Below are 27,757 nucleotides of genomic sequence, written 5' to 3' on the forward strand. Positions count from 1 at the left end.
TGATGATGACGATGATTTAAAAGCGTCAATTAATTCGCAATGTGCGCGTAACGTATGTTGAAGATGGAAGCCGGCACTGAAGATGCTGAAGGGGAAGCCCGCACTTCCGCTCCATCCAGACCTTGGTTAAGGAAATCTTTTAGTTGAGGACGCTTGCGAAGCGCTGCTGTAAGGCGAAAAAGAGGCGGTTTATCCCGATTCTCGCTCAGGACTTCGGCACTTATTCGTTCGCTTGCTGCCCCTCTCTAAATGGTTCGTTTTCTAGTTTTACGGGAATTATTACCACCCTTTTTTCGAAAACAACCAGTCCAATATCGGGGACAACAATACTAACCTACAGTGGTAGCTCATCTTTTTTACGACAAACTTTGCAGAGAAAAATTATTCCGCCTGTACACCTCACATGTAGGTGATGAGCTCACCTTTACAAGCATGCTGATTTCCAGTTTTTAAGTGCTTCCCGTAGAATACTGTTTTCATAAGTCCTCACTTTCGCAGTTCATATATATCCTTTCGCGAATTGTAGATGGCGATATTGCTTGAGTTCTCTTGGCAACCTTTAAACAATGCGTAAGGCTTTCAGTGTTCTCTAGGGAGCTGTTCCTTGGACTGTGGTCAACACAGCTGCTTGCAGACAATATGTGGTTAATCAGCCGCACCGGATAGCCATTCTCAACGAATCTTCGTCTTCGTTTTAAGCAGAAAAGGCGTGAATCAGTGACAGGACGTAGGGCCATGCAGTTTCCGAAATGAAAGTACTTGTAACAACTACAAGGACGGATCAGCACCCGGAAAACATATTGTTACGGGGAAATACTATTTACATTTATTTACAAGCGGTAGGTGAATAGTTCCTGGCGGCGAGCATCAGGAAGCACCAACGCCAGCAGGAAGCACCAACAACCTCTTCTTCGTGCGACCGTTTCACGCGGGAGGCCACTTCGACTTCCACTTCCTCTTCGTCGTAGCATGACTCCCGGCGGCATGAGCGCCGTCCCGGCGTTAGGCCGGTGATAGAGGAGCGGCGTGGTAGGGCTTGAGGCGCATAACGTGAACAATGTCGGATCACTGCTTTGCGGGCCGAGATCGTCGCCCACTGCGCCTCCCTCGAGCACTCTCGTTGGAGTGCTCTTTGTGACCGTCTTGACTCTGCATTGCACTCGCGATCCACATGGTCTCTCTTCAAATCCCTCCTTGGCACTAAGCCTGCCCTTGCTCCCACTCTAGCTAAAGCCCTCACTCAAGGAACTCCCTCCGATGTTTTTGATCAGCTCGCCTCTCTCTATCTCCCGCCCCCTCTGGCACCCTCCTACCCGGTGTACTGCGGTGGACCTAACCCCGATCTGGACCAATCCTTCACTCTCCGGAAGCTCGAATCGGCTCTGGCTGCTAATGCTACACGCTCGGCTCCCGGTGAGGATGCCATTACATACACCACACTTCGCAACCTTCCTGACTGCGCCAAAGAATTCCTCCTTAAAACCTACAATGATGCATGGGACAGCGGCTGCCTGCCCAGCTCCTGGACCTCCTCCCTCATTTCTATGATTCCAAAGCCGGGCAAGCCTCCCTCTCTCTCTAACCTCCGCCCAATCTCCCTGACATCATGTGTTGGTAAGACCCTTGAGCGAATGGCCCTGACTCGCCTCTCTAATTTTCTCGAGACGAGGGAGTTCTTCCCTCATTCTCTCATCGGCTTCCGACGCCACGTCTGTGCACAGGACATGTTTCTGGTTCTCCAGCACACGTTTCTGTCACCTACCCCCACTCAAATTCACGCACTTGTGACCGTCGATGTTCGCAAAGCCTTCGACGGTGTTTGCCACGACCACATCCTTTCCCAACTCGCCTCCCTAGACTGTGGCTCCCGCATGTACTGTTATATCCGCTCATTCCTCTCTAAACGTGTCGCTCGCTTTCGAGTCGACACCTATCTGTCCGACCCCCACAACCTCACCCGAGGCACTCCTCAAGGTGCGGATCTCTCTACTACCCTTTTCAATCTTGCTATGGCCCCTCTCGCCTCCCAGCTAGCTGAAATTCCCGACCTGCATCATATATTTTACGCCGATGACATCACTCTCTGGTGTTCATCTGGCTCTCCCGGTCACGTACAGGACACCCTGCAACGTGGCCTAGATCTCATCGACTCCTTTCTCACCACCGCTGGCCTCTCTCCTGCTCCTGAGAAATCCGAGCTTCTCCTTCTCAGCCATTCCTCCTACCAGCGCTCACACAACCACTTCGTCTCTCTCCACCTTTCTGGCTCTCCCATTCCTGTCGTCACACAGTGCAAAGTTCTTGGCTTCCCTTTGCATGCGGCTAAGAATGTGCAATCCCTTCACCGCGCTGTCACCACCTGCCACTCTGTAACTCACCTCCTGCGGCGCGTGGTCACTCGACGCTCAGGTCTCCACGAGGCTCACGCGTGCCGAGTTGCCCACGCGCTGGCCCTCAACAAGGTCTTGTACTTTGCACCCTACGCTTCCTTCACTCAGACTCAACTTAACGCTCTCGAGACTGCTCTTGTGGGCCTCTACAAGGCAGCTCTCAACCTTCCTATCACTACCTCTACCACTAAGCTCTTTGCCACAGGCCTCTTCCATCCTCTTCGTTCTCTTCTCAGTCTCCATCGTGACTCGCAGCTTGCCCGGCTTTCCCTTACCCGTCAGGGTCAGTGGTTATTGACTCAAGCGGGTATCTCGCCCATTCCAATCTCCCCGTTTACCTCTCATATTCCCACCCCCGCCTCCAATCTTCGTATCCTTCCCCTCCCGACCAACATGTCCCCCGTCCTGCACGCCGGACGTCGTCATGCGGTCGCACAGCACCATTCCCCTCTCTTTGATACCCAGGGTGTAGCTTACACGGATGCCTCCTTCGTGGCTCCTCGAGGTTCCTGCGGCTACGCCCTGTACCATCCACACCTCCCTGCTCCTGAAACCCACACCAGCGGGCCGTATCTACACCCTCCAGACGCATTGTCCCTCGAGGTCCTCGCCATTGCGCATGCCCTCCAGTCATTTTCCCTCCTTCCCTCTCTCCAAGAGTACACAGTCTATTCGGACTCACAAGCCGCTATACACCACATACAGAAACGCACCCTGACCCCTTCTCTCCAACAGGAGGTCGAACGAGCGGTCTCCGCACTGCAGCCTTCCATCGTTTTCCTCCGCTGGGTCCCTGGGCATTCAGGGATTGACGGCAATGAGCTGGCCCATCAGCTCGCCCGCGACACACTTTTCCGGGCACCGTTGATCCCCTGGCCCAAGCCCTCGGAGGACGGTGGGAGACTCACCCTTCGCCGCACCATAAAAGAGGTCTACCTTGAGCTCCGCCTCGACAAACGCCTTTACCCTCCCCCTCATCCATCACTCACGGTGCCGGAGTCTCGCCTTCTTCGCCACATTCAGATGAATGCAGTTATCACCCCGTCCCGCCTCTTCCTCTATCGCTATCGATCGGACCCTTCCTGTCCCAACTGCCCCTGTATCTATGCGGACCTGGCCCATTGCCTATTCTATTGCCCGGCTGCTCAGCAGTCGGGTTCCTTCCCCCCACCCTCTCTATCCATCACCACCTGGCTCGACTGGCTTGGCGCTGAAGGGGAAGAAGAACAGCGGCTTCTGGTCGCCCAGGCGGTCGAAATGCTCGGCCTGTAAATTATGGTTGATTAAAAGTCTTTTACTACTACTACTACTATGTCGGTGGGTGGTGTACATGAAGAGGATGCAGGTGTATGAGGAGCAACTTCATACGTGACATCGGGGACCTGACGCACAACACGATAAGGAGCATGGTAGGGAGACAAAAGTTTTTCAGATAGACCGACGTGACGGGAAGGGGACCACAGAAGAACGAGCGACCCCGGTTCGTAGGTGACATGACGATGGCGATTATCGTACAATGACTTCTGCGCTTGTTGGGACGCTTGGAGCAGAGTTCGGGCGATTTGGCGAGCGTCTTCAGCTTGAGCAATGGCGTCCCGGGCGAAGGCGGTGACGGGACGGTCAGCGGATGGCACGAGTGTGTCCAATGGCAGGACGGCGTGTCTGCCGTATAAGAGATAGAACGGAGAGTAACCAGTTGTGTCATGCCTGGAGGTGTTGTAAGCGAACGTCACATAGGGCAAGGCGAGATCCCAGTCTTTGTGGTCGGGGGAGACATACATAGACAACATGTCTGTTAATGTTCGATTCAAACGTTCGGTTAGCCCGTTTGTCTGTGGGTGGTATGCTGTGGCAATCTTATGCTTGGTAGAACACGAACGCAGGATGTCGTCGACAACTCTGGACAGGAAATAGCGTCCGCGGTCTGTGAGTAATTGACGAGGGGCACCATGTTGTAGAATAAAACTGTGCAAAAGAAAGTCAGCGACATCGGTCGCGCAGCTCGTAGGCAGCGCACGGGTGATCGCATACCGAGTGGCATAGTCGGTGGCTACTGCGATCCACCTATTTCCGGAATCCGAGGTCGGGAATGGTCCGAGGAGATCGAGCCCTACACGGTGGAACGGCTCCACAGGCACGTCTATAGGATGCAGAAGACCAGGAGGTGGTGCCAAAGGCTTCTTTCTGCGCTGACAAAGGTCGCAATTGGTGACGTAATGCCGGACTGTACGGTATAATCCAGGCCAAAAGAAACGGCGCCGTATGCGGTCGTAAGTTCGTGCCACACCAAAGTGGCCAGCTGCAGGCAGGTCATGGAGTTCTGCAATTATAGAAGACCGCAGCTGCTGGGGAATGACTAGAAGGAGTGAGGGCCCGTCAGGACGGAAGTTGCGGCGATAGGGAATGTCATTTTTAGTAACGAAGAGCTGCAGGGAGCGCTTCAAGCTTCCAGAGCTGAGGCCCTCGATGATGGTTTGCAAATATGGGTCTTTGCGCTGCTCCTCGGCGATGTTGTGTAGATCAGAAATGCCAAACAGGGAAGGGATATCGTCAGTGTCACTGAGAGCAGGTGGCTCGACAGGGTACCGAGACAGGCAATCAGCGTCTTGATGGAGACGTCCAGACTTGTACACGACAGTGTACGAATATTCCTGAAGGCTTAGCGCCCAGCGGCCAAGACGCCCAGAAGGGTCTTTCAGCGAGGACAGCCAGCATAGGGCGTGGTGGTCCGTGACAACAGAAAAAACACGCCCGAACAAGTATGGCCGGAATTTAGCTACAGCCCAAACCAGAGCGAGGCACTCACGTTCCGTAATGGAGTAATTTCGCTCGGCAGGTGAAAGCAGGCGGCTAGCATACGCAACCACGTGGTGTGGGCCCCGGGAGCGTTGAGCCAGCACGGCTCCGATCCCGTAGCCACAGGCGTCCGTGCGGAGTTCAGTAGGGGCCGCGGGATCAAAATGTGCCAGAATCGGGGATGATGTCAGCAGGCGGACAAGCGTGGAAAAAGCATTTTGTTGATCAGAGCCCCAGGTAAAGTCTGTGTCCGTCTTCAGGAGGTCAGTGAGGGGACGAGCGATAAGGGCAAAATCTTGAATAAAACGGCGAAAGTAGGAGCACAGCCCAAGAAAACTGCGCACGTCTTTCTGAGAATTTGGGCGAGGGAACTGTTGCACCGCTGCAATTTTAGCTGGATCAGGACGTACACCGGAGGCATCGACGAGATGTCCCTGAATGGTGAGTTGCCGGCGGCCGAATTGGCATTTGGACGAGTTGAGCTGGAGCCCAGCCGTACGAAAGACAGTCAGGATACTCCTGAGACGTTCAAGGTGCGAGGCAAATGTGGGCGAGAAGACAACAACATCGTCAAGGTAGCATAGACACGTAGTCCACTTAAATCCGCGAAGGAGTGAGTCCATCATCCGTTCGAAAGTAGCTGGTGCATTACAAAGTCCGAACGGCATCACTTTGAACTGGTATAAACCGTCAGGTGTGACGAAAGCTGTCTTTTCGCGGTCTTGCTCGTCAACGGCAATTTGCCAATAACCGGAACGAAGGTCAATGGAAGAAAAGTATTGAGATCCGTGGAGACAGTCGAGAGCGTCATCGATCCTAGGGAGTGGGTAGACGTCTCTTCTTGTGATGCGGTTCAGGTGGCGGTAGTCGACGCAGAAACGCCAACTGCCGTCTTTCTTTTTAACAAGGACGACTGGAGAGGCCCAAGGACTGGACGACGGTTCGATTATGTCCTTAGCGAGCATCTTTTCGACTTCCTGTTGTAGCACTTGGCGTTCGGAGCTGGACACCCTATAAGGCCGGCGGTGCAGAGGAGTGGCGTCACCAGTGTTGATACGATGCTTCACAATAGTCGTACGAGCTAAAGGGCGGTCATTGAAGTCAAATATGTCCTGAAAAGATGCCAGAAGATGGGTAAGCGCCTCGGCTTGGTCGGAAAATAGATCTGAAGCGATCATATTGGCAAAGTGGTCAGGTCTCGAAAGAGCTGTGACATGATCGTCCGGAGAGGACGATACACAATTTGTGACTGCAGAGATCACGTATTTATCGGTAGGGGACAGCGTGGCGAGGCACATGTCTTGAGGAAGCATCTGGACGTGCGTACTGAAGTTGAGAACAGGTAACCACGCGCTGTTTGCCGAGACTGCGACAACCGTATGGGCAAGGGCAACATTCTTTGTGACGGGCAAATCAAGGACAGGGGTGATGATATACTGGCCGTTAGGAAGAGGTGGAACAGATTTAAACAATACGTAAGTAGCGGCTTCAGGTGCTAAGCGGGTGAACTCGGCAGTACAGAGACGGTGCACAACTGGGGCAGGTGGTTCTGAGAGGTACGGAAGGTCCAACTCAACAACACTTGTAGCACAGTCAATAAGGGCTGCGTGCTCACTAAGGAAATCAAGGCCGAGTATGACGTCATGAGGGCACTGATTCAGAACGGTAAAGAGCACGGTGGTTTGGCGGTCAGAAATCGTCACACGAGCAGCACACAGGCCGAGGACTGGGGACGTTGTGCCATCGGCAACTCGAACAACAGCTGTAGGAGCAGGCGTCAGTACTTTGCGGAGGCGGCGTCGTAGGTCGGAACTCATCACAGAAATGTGGGCGCCCGTGTCAACCAGAGCAGAGACGGCAACGCCATCGACTTGTATGGTCAGTAAATTGCGCGGGGCACGAAGAACTAAACGAGGATTTTGGAGCCGGGTCGTATCTGCAGCATCACCTCTGGACGCTGCAGAAATTAGCTTTCCGCCTGTGATCGTCCGTAGGGGGCGGGAGAGGAAGCGCGCGGTCGTTGCGGCGAACGGGACTGGCGGCGCTGTGGAGATGGTGAACGGCTGAAGCGGGGCGGCGGGACGTCGGTGGTGGGTCTTGACGTGTCCAAGGGTCGCGAGAATGAGCTTGAGTCTGCAGCGTCGGGGCGATAAGGTGGGGTCGAGTAACGGTTCCGCTGGGAGGAGTACCATCGACTACGGCAATGACGGGCGATGTGGCCGACACGGGAACAGTTGAAACAGATAGGCCTGTCGTCGGGCGTACGCCACTCGGAGGGGTTGCGCGGCCGAGGAGCGGCGTAAACAGGCCGGACAGGGTATAGAGGAGGGACTTCGGGCACTTGGGAGGGATGAAGAGCGGCGACAGAGGACAAACCCAAGTTAGCAATTTCCTGGCGGACGACGGCTTGAATAAGTGGAAGGGGCAGGGACTGGTTGGCTGCACGTGTTGCTAAGGAGGCCGGAGCAATGGCTTCAAGCTCACGGCGTACGATACGGGTCACGTTCTCTGGTGAGGTCGGCTGGTTCCGTGGACAAAGATCTTGGCAGGACGAAGATGCAGCCGTGTTGGGCAGGCGTGCGATATGCTGGGTGATCCGCCGGCTTTTGGCGTCTTCGAAGCGGCGGCATTCTTTTACGATGTCTGCAATCTTGTCGCAGTTCTTATAAACGAGCAGATTGAAGGCATCGTCTGCAATGCCCTTCAGCACATGTCCGACTTTGTAAGCCTCGCTCATCTCCTTTTCGACCGTGTAGCACAAAGCCAACACATCCTGAATATAGGACACGTAGGACTCCGTGGATGACTGGGCGCGACTGGCAAGATCTCTTTTAGCGGCAAGCTGCCGGCCGAGTGGTTTGCCGAAAAGGTCAATAAGTTTCTGCTTACAGTCATCCCAACTGGTTAATGTCTCTTCGTTACTGTCGTACCACTTCAGCGCCGTGCCCTTAAGGTAAAAAACCACGTTCGCAAGCATGAAAGTTTGGTCCCACCGGTTGTTAGCGCTGCACCGTTCATACTTGCGAAGCCAGGTCTCAACGTCAGCGTCGTCGTCCCCAGAGAAGGGTCCAGGATCCCGAGGGTGAGTGAGGACCACCGAGGACACTGATGCTGCCGAATCTGGAGGAGCGGCTTCCGTCATTGTAAGCCATGGAAGGTAGCGGCGGCGTGAAAGGTACGTCGGGGGTGGAAGGTAGCGCCCGCTGCGTAGTTCCGTCTTGCCGCACCTCCACCAAGATGTTACGGGGAAATACTATTTACATTTATTTACAAGCGGTAGGTGAATAGTTCCTAGCGGCGAGCATCAGGAAGCACCAACGCCAGCAGGAAGCACAAACAACCTCTTCTTCTTCGTGCGACCGTTTCACGCGGGAGGCCACTTCGACTTCCACTTCCTCTTCGTCGTAGCAATATATATAGAGGAAAAATTCAGAAGATCATATTTATGCGGAAAATGAATTCGATAACTGCTGTAGCTTTTCTTCGCTGTTTCACAATATCCACCGCAAGGAGGAGGACTTAAATGTCATCATCCTCCTGGCCAATTATTAGCGACAGTGAGGTCCACTGCATCAATACGAAGTCAAAAAGATCATTAGAGAGCAGTTGGCAGGAGGATGGAAAAACCTAGAAGTATTTTTAGCACCTTAATTTCAAAACCACCCGCAGCACCGTAAAGCTGTAGTTTCTAGGATAACCTCTCTGCCTGCATACTATGAGGCCTAAATTATGGCCCTAAAATTCAAGCTTGAAACAAATCTACACGCAAACAGGCATCCACTTTCAAAAATCAGTGTCAGCTGTAGCACCAAGACACGGGGACCAACAAAAAGCAATATGTCTTGTAAATCGAGCCTTGCATATTATGTTATATCCTGTCACACATAAACTTTCGATCCTCATTGAGCACATGCTCATCGAACTGAATGCAGATCGGAGGCTGTCGCATAGCCACGCTCAAGCACAATAGAGCCCAAAAAATTTGAAAAGTGAATAAAATAGAAAAACTAATGCTAACATACAAACTGATTTAAAAACACAGCAAAACATTTCCATTTTGAGGTCACTAAACTTGCTTGCCCAAAGGTATATTTATAGTCAATCCAAACACCATGTTTCGCCGCCATTACAAGCAAAGATGGCGTCCCCATTCTCCTCGGCTGACTCGGTGACTGCTTCCGCTGAGTCCTGTCGCACAGCTGACAAACGTATCTCGGCGAATGAAGGGAACTTTGATGAACTGCAACCATCACAAGCACACAAACACTCGAGCGAGACAGGGAACTTCTGTCATCATCAACTGCTGGCAGGGCAGGCTGGATGGCCGTGGCCGTGGTTCATGGCTTACAGCAAAACGGCAGAAACAGTCCGTACGCTGGCCTTGGGTGCACAGCATTCCTTCTCTTTGATTCCTCTGCAAAATGATGCGAGCCATAAGTGCACTGCAGGTTGCAGCAGAATCAAGTTTTTGTCACTGGTATGATGCTACATAATGCGTCTTTATTCATCCGGCATCGAAAAAGAGGGTTGCATGTTCCAAGGAACAGGTTCGTGAGTCAAGCCTTGGGGCACGTTACAATATTATAGCCATTTACGACATTTTTTCATGCCTCTTAAATTCTGAGTAGTGGAGGCGCCAGAATAATCAAGAGGCCCGCTCAGTGCGTAGGACTTGTGCACATATTCCGCCATGCAGCGTCAGAGAAATGCTGCATTGCTTTTTTTCCCCCTCATATTGTGGTGACACCAGTCACTCGGCGCGCCAGCAGAAAGTAGTGCCACTTATACGTACAACTTTCATGCGCATTAGGCTTTATTGGATGACGGCGATTATCAAAAGCTGATGACTAGCTAGCTATACGGCTTCTTAATTAAGGCGATCAGTGCGTTATTCTTATGGCTAAGCCGGTCGGAGTTGCACACGCCTCTGACTTCTGGAGCTGCACACGCATCTGACTTCTGATAACCAGGGAAAGCTTTGCCGCTACCCTGTCTACTAGCCGTGGAAGGTGGCAAGAGCCACCTGCTACAGGCCAGCCACACACACACACTGAAGCCAGTTGCAACCTACCACCTGCCGTCATTTACAGGTGGAAAGTGGCGAAAAAGAACTTTTTCTCTTCTCTTTCATGTAAGAGTAGGGAGAGACCGAAAGGCCTGGGGCTTTAACGGGAAGAACCCTGTTGTCCGCCAAGGTCGTTTACATGTGAGCCAGCTGTGACCTGCCACGTCTGGCAGGTGGCAAAGTGGAAAGAATGAAATATCCATTCCCACTTGCGCGGTATGTGTGGTCGTGCATGACAGCTCACAACGATGTTCTTACGCTATTGCATTGTAACCTAGCAGCCGCGACGACGGCGGGAGCGGGCTCGCTACAAAGCAGCGGCGCTGCGGTCACCAGCGCTCTTGCTGAGAGTGTAAACACGCTGACGTAGGCCTGCGCTCGCCTTCCTTCCTTGTATGATAGGTAATCGGGTAGGATGTGGGCGAGCAAGTTCTTTCGTCCCTCCATGGCGGCGAGGGAATTCGCGCCTTTGAAGCGCTGTCGTACTGGGCAAACGAGCAGGCTTACTTCAGCCAGTTTACGCTCGCAACCGGGGAGCAGCGGTCGGCGCTAGAGACCACTTCGCCGCTGCTCGGCTCCGAGCCCACTCCGGCCAACGATGCGGCCGCTCCGCTAATTTTGGCAAAAACGGTACCTTTACTGAGATGCTCGCTGCAGGGATTGAATTACGTATATGTTCAAGCGCAGCGCGGGGCTGGCTCTTGCAATCTTATCACCCGTCATATCATCTTGAAAGCGAGTTTTTCTATTGGCGAGAAGCACCTGATTCAGTATGCTGCAGCATCCACTAACCTTATAATAAGCTTCATAACTGACAATATCTTGGCACCTGGCATTTTTATTTCCTTGAAACTTTCTCAGACATATCAAGTGCACCATCGTGGTTAAATTTGATTGGCTTCTCAAACAGTGGTAAATTTTATCCGCTGGTTGAGGCAGTATAAAATAGGATGTCGATATTTAGCAAAGTTCAAAGATCTATACTGTCAATGCTGAAGAGGCTAAGCGCACTGTGTTATTTTTCAAATGAGTTTTTTGACGAAGCTCAAGAAAGTCGTGGAAATGCACACGACAAGGCGCCGTATTTCTTCCAAGTAATTAACCGCATCATGACCTTGAGTTGTTTAAAGAGACTTCGAATCAAGTGTTCGTTCTGCGGAATGTGGCAGAACAAGCAGAACTATCTGCCTGTAGAGAAACAAAACCTTTATTCAGCTCTACTCTGCCTGTAGTGAAATTCTTTCTCAATACAAATTTACTACTCAGTGCTGTCTTCATCACAAATGACACATTTGGGACATTCTCAGTTCGTCTACTCTCCGAAGATTCTGGTCGCCGTTCGTAGTTGATGCTCTCCCACTCCATGGATTGTTTTCAACACTTGCATTCTTTGTTTAAACACCTTAATCCGTCTTAGCACGTTGCTCTTCTCGATAGTGCCATCTACCTAAGCATTCCGTAGCCTTCTGTGGATGTCGTACAGCCTGCATCCTTCTTTCGTCAAAAACTCTAGAAAAGACCGTTACTTCCCTTTTGAATTCATTAGCCGCATCTTTGCTAGTTTTACTAGCTACCTTAAAAGAGCGCCTGCGTGCGCAACAACATGTGACGCTAGAACATATAATTCCCGCTGTTATATACTTCTGGCTATCAAGACTTGACAACACTGCATCAAATATGAGAATTCATTCGAAGTTCTTTCAAAAAGTTTGTATGGGAAAGCTGAAATTGAAGTATTTGTCACAGAACCCTTCAGGTATGATTTGGTTAAAATTATTAAAAAGCAGCCTATCTATGCTCAGGCGTTCTACTCGAGCAGAGGACTGAAATAGCACAAGCACATAAGTGTCAATTCCTAAGAAATTTTTCGAAAATTTCACTACTTCCATCACCTTTCGTAATTTGGACTTCTCCATGCAATTAGCGATGCGTGGCATTGAATGAGCCACCTTCAGGTCGTACTTGCAGGTGCGTGAGCCCTCTCCAGCATATAGGCGCGCTTTCTACCCAGAGTCATTTCGGTCCCACTCTGAGAGGTGCAGAAGAGTGATCGTGCTAACTTGCCGAGGAATTCAAAATTCGCGGTGTTTTACCATGAATAATTTAACGTAGGCCCCATGCATTCATTTCATTTCATAGCATTTTCTTTTCACCTCATTTCAACATCAACATTACAGGCGCTGAGGACCCTGAACAAACAGCCTCTAACCGGCTTTGACGGGGTACGCGGCCCGTAAACGTGGCATTGGCAACAAACGAGGACACAAAAACCACGTATCGCACATTGATGGATCAGGTACAAAATTAAGACATTAGTTAAGGTAATTACAAGACAAACCAGAAGCTTAATAAAGTATAGAGTTTATGATGAAACGCAGAAAAAAAAAGCATAAAAGTGCAGGTATTTTGGCTATGATACATTTGGCAAAAACAGTATTGCGTTAATTACTGTGTGCTTGAAGTAATTCCCATAGCTCAGTACTGCGATTATTACGTGCGCGTCATTTAAGATTTAGGCTTGCTATGTGAATTAAAACGTTTTTATTCTGTTTATTTCCATTAGTACAACGCTTAATGAGCCTTGTTTTATAAATTTTAGGAAGTAAGATAATGTTCATTTCCTTGAGCAGATGTCCAGTTTGGCTTTCATATGCAGTGTTTATAACTGTACTAATTGCCTTTTTTGTATGATGTACAGATAATGAATATTTTAAAAAATAGGTATACAACACACTTGGTGGCAGTAGTTAACATGTGAAGTACACAAGGCTTTGAAATTTAGGCATTCGATGCTAACAGGTGCGCATATCACAATTTGCACGGGAGACCCGCAATAAACGAAATTTTAGCTCAAACTACGTCTATGTGAGAATTCCAAGGCATAGTTTTTTTCGGACATGACACTGAGGCATTTAACTTGAAGTACTGTTTGAATATTTGCACTGCCGAGATGAAGTATGGATTGTGTGTCTATGTTACTTTTTGCTGACTGGAAAAAAACAGGACTTAATTTACTGTTGTTTATGGCGAGCGAGTTAACCATACACTAAGAATGTAGTTTAATGCAGTTACAGCTCCTGCATTGAGCACCACTTTTTCTCTACTATTTTCGTGCATTCCGGGGGCAGGAGTATGACGTTATGTGGTGCACTGTGGTCTGCGCTATTTCGCGAAGAGTTGTAGTTGAGCACCTTGCACGGTTTCCTGATCCTCTCACCCTTCCTCAATTTTTTTCCGGTAGTATCGCCAAGACTGGTCTCATGGCCAGCAGCCGTTTGCATCAAGAGAACGGACCATTTATCCTCAATTTGAGAATGTTTACGCCGTCTTTTGATGCAAGACCAATGACTTCCTCCTTTTTCACTTTTATTTCTGTGACCTTTTTTGGAAGTCTCTTTTATTTTGAATGGAGAGTTGCTCATATAAAGATATCATCTTTCGACAAGCGTTATGCAGGTAGCAAGCTCACGTATAAGTTGACGACTGCAGCCGTAAAGCCAGGCAGCGAGCTTGTTAAAACTTCTTCAGCTTTCCTCATGCTCACTTTAGGGTCCGAGTTTTCACAATTTATTTCCACTTTTAAGGTATAGCCCTTCTGCGTGCTGGCCTTGTAGGCCCTGACCTAATTCTTGTGAACTTAACAATGGTCTTATTGCCTGAAGGCGAGGCGCCCATACCAGGAAACACTGTTTTGTCAAATGCAGTCTCTTTGCTTGGTGCCAATACGCTGCACAAATTGCAATTCTCTCTTTCTACCGAGGGTCGAATAGAAAGAGGGGATCCAGCGTGCGCTGCGTTCTTCCTGATTCGCAAAATTCGGAACTTTAGAAGGAGCGGAAATCGGTCGCGGCGAATGCAGTTTACGCCTTAAAAAGCGCTTCTTTCCCGCCACTGACGCGAAATAGGACGCCTAACAAGTTTCATGCAGATTAGAATTCTAGCGAACACTTTCATTTGTTGCTCTTTTGTGTCAGTTTGTTTCTTAACCTATGACTTCTTCTGTGGGATGTTCGAGTCGACACACGGCTTTACATGCTTGTTTGTCTCATAACCATCATGTCCTAAATCTCAAAAAAGAAAAAAAACAAGTGAAAACTCGTGGGCATGTGCGGGGGAAAAGGAGGCTGAAGAGAAAGATGCCTAGACTGCGAGCGAGGCAATTTCCGCCCGACGAGCGGTGGAGACAGCTCGTACGCTCGAGGAGAGAAGAAGCAACCGTGCTTGGCTAGTACGACGGGCCCCGGAAAGGCCTGGAGATAGCGTGTCCTTCGTGTGTCAGCGCATGGCAAGCCGCTTACTGGGGCGTGCAACAGTCTCGTGTCGTGTTGCAAACAAAAGGTCTGATGAAAAGTTCGTATCACACTTCCGCCGCGAATTTCCCGTTTTCCTCGGTAGTTCTCTTTCGTGAGAAAACATCTTCAAAGGGCATACCCTCCATCCAAGCTTTTCCGATGAATTATTCGAACGGCCATTTTGTAGTCACTTTAAGTTTACGTTCAAGTAGGGCACACCACGTACTATATATTGACCAGTCTGTGTCTATGCAACTGAAATGTTGGTGTCTTTAAATGGTGTCATTTGTCATTAAAGCTGCCATTTCCTGTTGGATGCAACGATAAATGATATCTTTCTTTAACATAACGGGAACTATTTATTTCTAACGCAATTGCTAAAGCAGGTGTCCGGATCGAAAGGCGGTTGCAAGTCCCGCTTGCTTACAAAAAATACACGCGTTCGTCGACCTGCCGTCTCTATTCCCGCGTGAGGTTTAAAGTATTTCTTGTAATCAGTAACTACACAATAAGTTTGCTAAAGTTCTTTGCAAATCCTGATTTTTTCGTTGTCTGTGACCTTGGGCTTCACAACGTAACACGGGGATGGAGGAAAATTCAACAAGAGCTAAAAAACTACCTCACTTTCATTTCTCCTGTACGCGTAATAACTACCAGGACCGATGTCAAAAGATTATACTTCGATGTGCCTGAGCGGTTTAAACCCTTAGCTGTTAGACAAAAGATGCCCACCTGTAAACCCATTAATCTCGAATAAGTGGCCTGAGATGTAAGCTGGCTGGTAGATTCTCAGCAGGAACCCGCAAGCAAAGTCTTCCGCTTTGATTACCTACGTTTTGCTTACCTCTTCTTTCCTTGCCTCCGATGCCTGCCTCACTGGAAAATCCCGCGATCGTACGGCGCTACCGCAACAGATGGCATGCGAGCAGTATAACATATCGCATGTAAGACAACAATCCATGCCCACTTCTGGAATGTGTGTGCAATGGATGCGGTCCCGTCTACCAGTGCGGAGAAGTCGTTATCGCGTTCAACTCTGAAGCCGAAGCTTAAGCATCATCCCAGTTGTTTTCTTAATTTGTGGTGCTCATTAATAGAAGATAGTTAGGAAAATTACTTTTAAAGTTAACTAGCTAGGAAGCAGAATAAAAAACAACCGCATGCCACAGGTCGGATCTGAAACCACTGCCTCCAAGTTGTAGCTTACCGCCCAAGAAATTATACACCGAGCAGCTTAGAGCCCGTTTCCTGAAAGGTGTTTACAAAAGTACCCTCTAATAGAGTCAGGACCACCTAAAATTTTGATCGAGCAAAGAACCAGGCAGGTTTTTAAAAGGGCACTCTACGATAGCCTAAATTGATAATATTGATTAGGTGATAGAGAATCTCGCATAATATTGTAACGTAACGTTACAAAGAAGTCTCCTGCGCCGAGGAACACCGGCAGCCAGTCAGGTCAGCACGAGACGGAGCAGAGTCACTTCGTCTTTCTCCAATGGCCCGTTGCGTTCTTCCTCATCTTCTAAGGAAGGCATGTGTCATTGCCCCCCTTGTTTGCAGCATCGCCTCGATGCGGCCGACTAGGAGCATACTGGTGAGCTACGGGCTGACAGATAGTGGGCTAGGTTGGTACAGGAGGAGCACAACACCAAACGGGGCACTATCAGTCTCCAGATCGGTCAGCAGGGCGGCTGTGGTAGGGTTTCATTCGGGCGACGTGTACAACGTCAGTGAGCGTGCGTCGTCTGCGGCTTGAGGGGTCTCGGGTGGCAGATTCAACTTCGTAAGTAACGTCACTGATGCGGCGGAGGACACGGTATGGCCCGAAGTACCGGCGCAGTAATTTTTCAGACAGTCCGCGATGGCGAACGGGTGTCCAAATCCATACATAGTCTCCAGGCTCGTAGGAAACGAAGCGCCGTCCCTGGTTGTAGCGATCAGCGTCTAGTTGCTGTTGTAGGTATATGCGCTGCCGTGCCAGCTGCCGCGCTTCTTCTGCACGCTGAGCAAAACTAGCGACGTCCACATCAAGTTCACTTTCGCAGTCGGGGTATACGGGCAACATCGTATCCAGGGGAGTGGTCACTCGGCGGCCGAAGACAAGCTCGAAGGGAGTAATCCGCGTCGTCTCTTGAAGTGCCGTATTGTATGCGAACGTGGCGTATGGGAGAATTTGATCCCAGGTCTTATGCTCTATATCCACGTACATGGACAGCATGTTGGCCAGAGTTCTGTTTAGCCGTTCCACCAGGCCGTTAGTCTGCGGGTGGTACGCCGTGGCCCGTCTATGGCTAGTGTGTGTAAGATTCAGCACTGCCTTAGTCAGGCGGGCCGTAAAAGCTGCCCCACGGTCGGTAATAATAATAGCCGGGGCGCCATGGCGCAATACGACGTCGTGAACAAAGAATGCGGCGACTTTGGTGGCAGTTCCATTTGTGAGCGACGCGGTCTCAGAATACCGGGTCAGGTAATCCGTCGCGACAACAATCCAACGCTTTCCATTAGTTGACTTTGGAAAAGGGCCAAGAAGATCCATTCCCACTTGTTGGAAAGGAGTTTTCGGTGGAGCAATAGGTTGAAGAAATCCGGCTGGTTTCATGGGGGGAGATTTTCGACGTTGACAGTCACGGCAGGTTTTAACATAGGATCGTACTCAAGGTAATAATTTCGGCCAATAATACTTCGCCCGAATTCTGGCAAACGTGCGACTAACTCCCAAGTGGCCGGCGGATGGTTCGTCGTGACAAGCGCTCAAGATGTCAGGCCGTAGGTCCATAGGTACTACGAGCAGAAATGTCTCTTGTGATCTTTCAAAATTGCGCTTGTAGAGAACCCCACTTCGTAAAGTGTATGACTGCAAGCCACGACGAAAAACAGGCGGTACCCGACCACCGCGGCCTTCTAGATACTCGATGAGCGGCGCCAGCTCCTGGTCCTTGCGTTGAAGGTCAGCCATATGGGATTGAGTAATGGCCCCAATGAAGGGAAAATCGTCGGCGTTTTCCACTGCAGCGGAGTCTAAGGGCGCGCGTGATAAGCAATCTGCGTCTTGGTGTTTAAGTCCCGACTTATAAACAACGGTAACATCATACTCTTGAAGACGAAGGCTCCATCGAGCCAAGCGTCCAGACGGGTCTTTGAGGCTGGCCAGCCAGCACAGCGAATGATGGTCGCTGACAATACGGAAGGGTCGTCCATACAGGTATGGTCGAAACTTGCTTATGGCCCAGATTACCGCAAGACACTCCTTCTCGGTCGTTGAATAGTTCGCCTCCGATCGGGATAGTGTTCGACTCGCGTAAGCTATAACTCGTTCTACGCCATCTTGCCACTGGATAAGTACAGCCCCAAGGCCAACGTTGCTGGCATCAGTGTGGACGTCAGTTGCTGCGTTTTCGTCGAAATGAACGAGTATGGGGGGCCTGTGGAGGCGGCTTCGGAGCTCCTGGAAAGCTTGTTCTTGATCGCCTCCCCACAGGAAGGGTATGTCTTCTCTGGTTAGTGCTGTCAATGGTTCAGCTATCTTGGAGAAATCTTGGACGAAGCGTCGGTAGTAAGAGCAAAGGCCCAGAAATCGCCGAAGTGCCTTTTTATCGCTGGGACGTGGAAAACTTGACACTGCGGTAGTCTTGTCGGGATCAGGGAGAACGCCCTGTGCACTGACAACATGGCCGAGAAAGCGAAGTTCTTTGAAAGCGAAATGGCATTTCTCCGGCTTGATCGTTAGTTGTGCGCATTTGAGTGCTTGAAGCACAATGCGCAACCGGTCCAGGTGTTGCTCGAAAGTAGGCGAGAAAACGACGACATCATCTAAGTACACTAAGCACGACTGCCACTTCAGACCTGATAAAACCGTGTCCATCATACGTTGGAACGTGGCCGGCGCAGAGCAAAGACCAAACGGAAGCACCTTAAACTCGTATAGGCCGTCGGGCATCACAAATGCAGTCTTCTCTCGGTCTCTCTGATCCACCTCGATTTGCCAGTATCCGCTTTTGAGGTCTAATGAGGAGAAGTACCTGGCATCGCGTAGACGGTCGAGGGCATCATCAATCCTGGGGAGCGGATAGACGTCCTTTTTGGTCACGTTTAGTTTCCGGTAATCGACACAGAATCTCAGGGTGCCATCTTTCTTCTTGACGAGGACTACTGGCGACGCCCATGGGCTCGTCGAAGGCTGGATTACGTCGTCCGCAAGCATCTCATTCACTTGCGTTTGAATGGCTTCACGTTCCTTAGGAGAAACCCGGTACGGGCGTTGGCATACCGGTAACGTGGCCTCATCGGTTATGATGCGGTGCTTGGCGACAGGAGTACGACCGACCTTGGAGCCAGTGGCGAAGCAGTCTGCGAAATCAGTCAGAAGAGCCGAAAGAAGATTCCTTTGATCGGGCGTCAAGTCCGGGCTAATTTTAACGGTTTGAAGGAGACGGCAAGATGTAGCCTCCTCTTGAGGGTTGGCCCCGGCGGTGCATAAACGAGGCGAGGCAGTAACGTCGTGAAGGAAGGCAACAGCCGTTTCCTTGGCGAGGTGCCGCATCTCCTTAGCAAAATTCGTCAGGAGGACAGTAGCACAACCGTTATGGAGTTGAACGAGTCCTCGAGCAACGGCTATCTCCTTCTCGAGAAGTAGCGGGAGGTGCCCATCCGCGATGCCCTCGTAGTCGTGAAACAAGTCATGACGCACAAGAACAAGCACACTAGACCGTGCTGGCACCCTCACATCATCGTCGACAATACGCAGAACGTTGAGTTCCGGATCCTCGATTTCAATGCGCTCCACGGCCCGTTTCGTCGAGAACGTCACACGCGCTTCTTTCAGGTCAATGACAGCGCCGTTAGTCTGCAGGAAGTCTAGGCCAAGGATCAAGTCTTTGGAACACTCGCGAAGTACGACGAATTCTCCGACATACACAAAACCCCGGATGCCGACACGCGCTGTGCACTTGCCTACAGGGGTAATCAAGTGACTTCCCGCCGTGCGAATTTTCGGGCCGGACCAGTGCGTCAAAACTTTCTTCAATTCGCGGGAGAGGCCGTGGCTCATTACCGAGTAATCTGCACCGGTGTCTAGTAACGCCGTTACATCGGCTCCATCAATCTTTACGCGCAAATCGGAGGTAGTGTGTCGGATGCTGTCGCCACCTGTCCCAAGCGGAATGTCGTCGTACCGGTCGAAGGTAGCCCGTCGGATGCTGTTGCTACCTGACCCCAGCGAAATCTCGTCGAGCCGGCGTGACGAGGACGGAGGATCTTCACATTTCGCGACATCAGCGACCCTGCCTCCGAAGGCCGCTGACATTAGTTTTCCCGGCGAGGGCTGGGAGAGCGTCGGCGTCGGGGATAGCTCGGACTTGAGGAACGGTAACTTGTTGGGGACGTAGACCGACGTTCTTGGTAGCCGGACGTAACAGGATGCTGTTGCGCAGCAAGGTGGCTTTCGATTTCAGTAGGCCGCTCGCCATATTGAGGGCAGGGGTCGTCCGGTGCGAAACCGCGCAAGCCGACGCGGCGGTACGGGCACGCCCGGTAGAGGTGACCTGCTTCACCGCAATGGAAGCAGAGGGGCCGACGGTCGCGGACCCGCCATACTTGACTCTTACGGGGTCGCTGATAGGTTGGCGCAGGGGTGTAGCGAGGAGGACCCTGCGGCTCCATTGCTGGAGCTGCGGTATTGATACTGTTGTCTTGCCTGGGAGCCCTACGTAGGACGGACGCGTAGGTGGGTCTCGCGTCGAGCTGGTAGGAAACGTCAGGAACTCGCTCAGCTGCCATACGCACCTCGTCCCGGACGACTTCAGCTAGTGATGGAAAGGACGGCGTGTTGCAAGGCATCCGGAGTGCTTGCAGTTCTTCTCGCACGACAGCACGGACGAGGTTGCGTAGTGCATCCATATCGCTTCCGCCCTGCATAGGTAGTGCGTCGGACCCAATGATGTTCACGTCGCGATTGTATTGACGAGCCCGGTGTTGCAGCGTCGTCTCCATGGTGGTAGCCTCACTGAGGAACTCCGCAACAGTGCGCGGTGGGCTGCGCACTAGTCCTGCGAACAGGTCTTGCGTCACGCCTCGCATCAGGTGGCGCAGCTTCTTGGCTTCTGGCATCTGTGGGTCTGAGCGCTTGAAAAGACGCGTCATGTCTTCATAAAACATGCGCACGCTCTCGTTTTGGCGCTGGTTCCGCGAGTGCAGCGCAGCTTCTGCTCGCTCCCGGCGGTCGACGCTTGGAAAAGTGGTCTTCAAGTCACGACAGAAGGCTTCCCAGGATGGAAAGGAAGCCTCATGGTTTTCAAACCATGTCCGCGCCGACTCTTCAAGAGCAAAGTAGACGTTGTGGAGCTTACGCTCATCGGTCCACCCGTTATAACGTGCCACACGCTCGAAGGCCTCAAGCCAGTCCTCGGCGTCCTCGAACACGTCTCCATGAAAAGACGGTGGTGTTCGCGGCTGATGGCAGAGGATGTTTGCGGGAAGCCTACTCTCAGATGTCATTGCCGCAGGTGTTACAGGGGCCCGAGGCTGCGTCGACCTGGTAGCGGCCGGAAGGGGTCCAAATTCCGGGGGCTCTCCACGTAGGCGGCGGCCGAGGCGCTGATGTACCGGAGTAAGCTCCGTAGTGAGAGGTAGATTATGCGCTGGAAGCGTACCCGGCACTGCCTCCACCAGATTTGTAACGTAACGTTACAAAGAAGTCTCCTGCGCCGAGGAACACCGGCAGCCAGTCAGGTCAGCACGAGACGGAGCAGAGTCACTTCGTCTTTCTCCAATGGCCCGTTGCGTTCTTCCTCATCTTCTAAGGAAGGCATGTGTCAATATAAGCAATCTCTACTTGTTAGTGTAATGTTAAGCGGAGACTTGGGCAAGTTGGTGCATCAGCTTAAGACGAAAAAAAGAGGACTGATATGCGGGACGAGAAAGAACACGATGCCCTATATATAGGTTTATGGGGTTTAACATCCCAAGGCGCCTCAGACTATGACGGACGCCGTAGTGAAGGACTCCCGAAATTTCGACCACATGGAGTTCTTTAGCGTGCACTGACATCGCACAGTATTAGCCGTCTATAAAGAAAGCTATAAATTCCCCCATAAAGAAGGCTATCACAAAATGAACAAGGGAGGGGAAAACCTCAGTTTGCTAGAGCCAACGTTTCGACAAGGGGACTTGTCTTCGTCTGGGCAAAGCGTTCATCATCGGCAGGGATTATATAGGGCCTTCGCTCCGAGGAGGAAGGCCCCGGGGGTGGGGAAGGAAAGTGGTGTGGGAGGGGATGCGTGTCAGGAAGGGGAGGGAGGTGAATCATCATTCGCTAGGCTGCAATAGTGCAACAACCTATATCCGGGGGGTAGGCAATGAACAAAAGGCTTTGAAGGGGCTGCGACGGGGGGGGGGGAGGCGCTGGGTGAACCTGCAAAACTCAGATAAAAGGATTAGTCAGCGTGGTACAGGGAAATGATGACAAGGGGAAAAAAAAGGGGGGGGGGGGGGGGCTGGCACTGGAAGGAGAAAGGAAGGGGGGCATTTCCAAGGAAGGACTAGGCAGGGGGGGGGGGGAAATGGCTCGTGTTCAGAGAAAGCCAAAAAGTGGGGGCAGAGGGGGTAACAGGAGTGTCATGGTTTCCGAGAACTGGTAGCAGGGAATTAGGAGAAAAAAAAAGAAAAAAAAAAGGTGAACAAAGGAAGAGGGTGACAAGGCCGGAACTGGGGTGGAAGATATGACTTGGGAAGGGTGCAAGGAGCGACAATATACTTATGTGAGGTTCTAGGAAATAGTCTGACCACGTGCAAGACATTTGTTAATTTAAAATTATGCTGACCCTGGAATGTACCTGAGAGATTCCAGGTTTCCTCTGGACATGTTGATCCCTGTTGGTTGCAGTGTTTTAAATTTGTGGATTAGGAATGCTTCTCTGTATTTTCTGTCCCTAGTCGATTTGAAGCCTGACTGAAGAATGAACAATTTGAGTTCGTCGAATTTGTGATGGCGTTGATTAAAATGGGTCGACACTGCCTTCTGTTCATTCCGTGTTGTGTCAGCCCGGTGCCCGTTTAATCTGGCACTCATTGTTTGTCCGGTTTCTCCGATATATTGTTTCTGGCAGTAGGAGCACTGGAGCATGTAGATAATATTGGACGATGTGCAGTCAAAACTGGTCTTTATATCGAAACTGAAATCGCTTGCCGTACTTTTAACCGTAGTGTCCCTTTGTAAATGTTTGCATGTCTTGCATCTGGGTCGAGAGCATGAAGTTACTGTCGGTGGTGGTTTCTTACCGAGCCTAGCATGCACCAGGATGTCCCTCAGGTTTGTGTTGCGTCTGTATGTTACCCTTGGTGCGTCGGGAAATATTTTCTTGAGACGGTCGTTACCAGTTAAAATGGGGTGGTATTTCCGCAGGATATTGTTGATGTTTGGAAGCGCGTTTGAGTATTTCGCTATAAGTGCAGGAGGTCGTTGACTGTTAGCTTTTGTTCGTTTTTTAAGAACTACATCTCGTTTCAAAGTGGTTGCTCGTTGGAACGCATTATTAAGGGTTGTCTGTGGATGGTTTCTGGTGATTAGTGTGTTTCTTAGCGAGTGGAGGTGTTTCAGGTAGTCATCGTCGTCGCTACATATTCTTCTTAGACTCGTTGCCTGTCCTACGAATATACCTTGTTTGCAGTGTCTTGGATGATGGCTAGTGAAATCTAAGTATTGTTGTCGGTCAGTAGGCTGTTGTGAACGTTATGTTTCGTAGAACACAGTTCTCCGTGCGTCGACCTCGAGGACCGATTCCCCGCTTTTGCGGAAACATTTGGACTAATTTACGACCGTCTGCGCCCTTCGAGGAGGGGACCCCCGTCCCCCTGCGCCCAGCCAGCCGCCTCTCCCTGGAGAGCGTCGCTCAACACCGGAGCCCTCGAGTGGCGAGAGGGAAGGTGTCTGGCGGCTGAGACCGGGGGAGCGACGAGACAACGGCGAAAGAGTCAGTCGCAAAACGAACCTTGTACTCATCGAACCTTTTTGTAAGCTCTCCTTTACCCAGTATTAAATTCAGTTATTCTTTGTTCACCGGATTGCTTATTCTTCGCCGAACGTCAACGTATTAACGACAAAAATCATAACACTTGGTGCCGAAACCCGGGACGGGAAGTGAAGAGAAGAAATTCTGAACAACGAACCGTGGATATTCGCCTTATTGTGGCTTTTCATCGCAACGGACAAGTAGTCTACCAACGCTGCTACATGAAGTCGTCTCATCCTCTGGTTATCTGAAGTACTTCCGGTGATCCACATCGATACTGGTTCAACGATGGAGCGCCTCTGCACAAAACGAAAGGTATTGCGCACTCAAGTAACGAAACTTACCAACGAATGCCTCAAGCGGCTAGAACAGCTAACGCAGAGCGATGCTAGTATCTTGCACGCTCGACTAACGTCTCTCCATGCTGAGCTCAATGCTGCAAACAGTCAATTCGAGGAGTCACTGGATGATGAACAGGCTGAGACTGAGTACGAACAGATTTTCGAATACAACGATCGCATCGTAACCGTCTTGGCAAAACTGCAGCAGTGTATCTCCACTGGAAATCCACCGACTGGAAATCCACCAACGACTCAGCGCGAGAATAACGGCGCCCAGACAACGACGAGTTCGAAGATCAGGGTCAAACTACCAAAGCTGGAGCTCACAAGATTCAGCGGACGGCGACACCACTGGCAGCCCTTCTGGGAAGTATTCGAACAAGTCGTCGACAAGAACGAAGAACTGTCATCTGTCGACAAGTTCCACTACCTGAGGGCTTCGGTCGCAGGCGACGCCGCCGCTGCACTCGCCGGACTTCCACCCACCGCACGATGCTACAGTGACGCTGTAGAGCTCCTCAAGAAGCGCTTTGGCAACGAAGAGCTCCTGATCCAAGAGCACATGAAGAAGCTAATTGATTTACAACCAGTTCGCTCTTCGGACGACGTACGCGGGCTTCGCCGCCTGTACGATACGCTGGCTGCGCACATCAAGGGCTTGGAGACACTAGGCCGCAAGCAGGATTCATACAGCTCACTTCTGATGCCAATCGTGCAACGAGCATTGCCAACGGACATCCTTCTCGACTACAGCCGTCAATGCGTCATCGAAACTACCTCCTTGGACGAAAGCGAGGATTCAACGACCGACGACGCTTCGGAACGTTCGAACGAAACTGAAAAAGGTACTGTGACGTCCTTTTCACGCCTTCTTTCCTTTCTGAAAATCGAAGTGGAAAGTCGAGAAAATCTGGCTGCATTAAGGAGCATGGATATAACGAAAAGCTGTAAAGACAGCCGGAAAGATCAAACGAAGCCGTCGTCCAAAAAATCGAATGAGCCCTTTTCAACCGCTGCAACCCTGCACCAAAATGTAACGAAGGAAACTTGTTTCTTTTGTAAGGCTGACGAGCATCAGACGCATGAATGCGATGCACAAAAAAGCATAGAGGAAAAGAAGCAGCTTCTACAAGCGGCAGGAAGATGCTTTAAATGTACACGAAAAGGGCATCGTTCAAGACATTGTAATGTGTACATAAAATGCATGAAGTGCGGGAAGAGACACGCTACTGCAACATGTGACCCATCGTACTCGATAGCTCGCAAGAAGGAAGCAGCTAATGGAGTCACAAACGCACAGGTTAGCCTCGAAACGTCGGCGACAGGATCCGAATCCGCTCCCATGAGAACCATCTTACTTCAAACAGCGACAGTGAACTGCGGTGGCCAAAACACCTGGACGCACCTGCGAGTTCTTTTCGATGGCGGAAGCCAACGCTCGTACATAACATCGGAAGCGTCGAAAAGACTAGGATGCAGATTTCTCGGAGAAGAAATGCTAACCGTCGGTGTCTTTGGTGGTCACCAAGAAGAAAAACTGTTTAAGCGAGTAATGGTGAAGGTAAAAACTAAAAAGGAGAAAACTTGCGAACTGGAGGTTCTGGAGACAGACATCATTTGCGATCAGCATATCCCAACACCACCCGTGACAGTGACGGACAGGCTAAGAACGCTCGGCTATGAGCCCGCCGATTTTAGCAACGATGGAGGGCCTAGGGATATTGGGCTTCTCATAGGATCCGATCACATTTGGGAGCTAACGACCGGCCGATCCACAAAGATCGACGGAAAACTTAGAGCAATTGAAACTGCTGTTGGTTGGACCATTCAAGGACCAGTTCAAGGCATAGACGAAGGTCCCCACTGCATGCAAACGGTCGCCCTGAGAACGTCGGTCACAGAAAGAAGCGCAACTGACATATTGACAAAATTCTGGACATTAGAATCTATTGGGATAAATGACAATGAGCAAAAGAACGGAACAAATACGGTTGTGGAGTTTTTTGAGGACACGGTACAGCTGAAGGAAGGTCGTTATGAGGTAGCCCTTCCATGGAAGCCTGTTACGGCTTTAGAGGATAACAAAGAGGTTGCTCTTAGACGCCTACACCAGCTGACAAGACGCCTACAGAAATCTCCAGATCTACTGAGTGATTATGATGCGGCTGTAAGAAAGTACAGCGCACTGGATATGGCGGAACCCGTCGAAACGAACGACAGTGGTGCAAACACTGTATATCACATGCCGCATCAAGCGGTTATCCGCGACGTTCACAAGCTGCGTGTTGTTTTTGACGCCTCGTCTCATAACAGGTCAGCAAAATCTCTGAATGACAACCTGGAAAGTGGTCCAAATTTAACGGCTGATCTTGTGGGCATGTTGCTTAACTTTCGCAGACATAAAATAGCTCTCGTAGCGGATATCGAGCAGGCGTTCTTACAGATATCAGTGAGACCTGAGGATAGAGACGCCCTGCGTTTCTTGTGGTATGAGACGATGCCGGAGCTAGGTGGCCCACTTCCACCAATCCTGACGTGGCGCATGAAACGAGTTCCATTCGGGACGACTGCCAGCCCGTTCTTGCTCTCTGCAACTCTCCAACATCACTTAAAGAACATAGAGCCACAGTACCCGATCACTGCAAAGTGGCTGCAACGAAGCCTTTATGTCGACGACATACTGATGGGAGCCGAAAACGAACAGGCCGCATTGAATCTCTACAATGAGTCAAACGCAATTTTCGGAGCGGCCTCGATGCAGCTGCACAAATGGGCATCGAATAGTGAACAGCTGTGTCAGCGATTTGAACAGGACTCGAAGGAAGCCAAGCCACTGGGTTACCTATCAGGAGTATTGAAGGTGTTAGGACTCACGTGGGAACCAAGTACCGACATATTAACATTCTGCCCCTGCACCGATAGGATCTCCACGACAGAACCACCCACCAAACGATCCGTCCTACAAACCACAGCACGGATTTATGACCCCCTAGGGTGGCTATCCCCTTTCATCGTACGAGCGAAGGTACTATTTCAACAGCTTTGGCGCCTGAATATCGAATGGGATGATGCCTTGCCCGAAGGAATTGCAGCGGAGTGGTCAAATTGGGTTGACGAACTGTCTTACCTCCCGGAGATCAAAGTGCCGCGATACTACAAGGCAAAGGTAGGCAGTGACGGAACGACCAGTCTGCACATTTTTGCGGATGCGAGCCCAGTCGCCTATGGTGCGGTCGCCTACCTGACGACAGATGGCGAGGATGGTAGCGCGACAATACTAATTAGCAAATCTAAGGTCGCTCCAATTAAGGAGCTTACCCTAGCCAGACTGGAGCTAATGGCATGCCTGCTGGCTGCGCGATTGGCCCGCTACATTCTCAGCCACTGTGCCCAGCCTCGTTTCTCACCGGCAGGAGGCTCACCTCACTGCCAGATGTTCCGAATGCCGAACTGAATGCCATTAGTGGTGCGACCCTACGACAAATGTTCACGAACAGAGCTCGACTCCTTCGCGGATTTTGGCGGCAGTGGATGAACGAGTATTTGAGGGAACTGCAAACATCACAGCTTCACCAAAAAAGCCCCACCCGGAGTCTACAGGCAGGCGATCTTGTGCTGCTTAAAGAATCTCTTCAGCCAAGACAGCTCTGGAAGATGGCAATCGTTGACGCGACCTTTCCCGGCCGTGACGGGCTAGTTAGGTCGTGCACCGTGCGACTTCCCGGAGGAGCAACCCTGCGTCGTCCGGTTCAACTGCTCTATCCGATAGAGCTTGTGAAGTGAAATGTGAAGTGAAGTGTCTGTGAAATGTCAGTGCCATTTCGGGCGGGAATGTGTTGTGAACGTTATGTTTCGTAGAACACAGTTC

The 27,757-nt window shown here is 50.8% G+C and overlaps 1 protein-coding gene across 1 annotated transcript; it reads left to right on the forward strand.

The window, feature by feature from the left end:
* Nucleotides 1–23,836: 23,836 nt before the first annotated feature.
* LOC149340207 (uncharacterized) lies at nucleotides 23,837–27,343 on the forward strand. The gene is made up of 2 exons (XM_089551068.1): nucleotides 23,837–24,734; nucleotides 25,257–27,343. Exons 1-2 carry the CDS (start codon nucleotides 23,837–23,839, stop codon nucleotides 27,341–27,343), a joined length of 2,985 nt encoding a protein of 994 aa, XP_089407194.1.
* Nucleotides 27,344–27,757: the final 414 nt, after the last annotated feature.

The sequence above is a fragment of the Amblyomma mixtum genome, chromosome 6 (genome assembly GCF_055824585.1).
Source record: "Amblyomma mixtum isolate Tamu chromosome 6, ASM5582458v1, whole genome shotgun sequence".
NCBI lineage: Eukaryota > Metazoa > Arthropoda > Arachnida > Ixodida > Ixodidae > Amblyomma > Amblyomma mixtum.

Coding starts and splice junctions, on each gene's coding strand:
- LOC149340207 (XM_089551068.1), top strand. CDS start 23,837: ATGGAGCGCCTCTGCACAAAACGAAAGGTATTGCGCACTCAAGTAACG. Junction 24,735..25,256: donor TTCGAACGAAACTGAAAAAG/GTACTGTGACGT, acceptor TACTTCAAACAG/CGACAGTGAACTGCGGTGGC.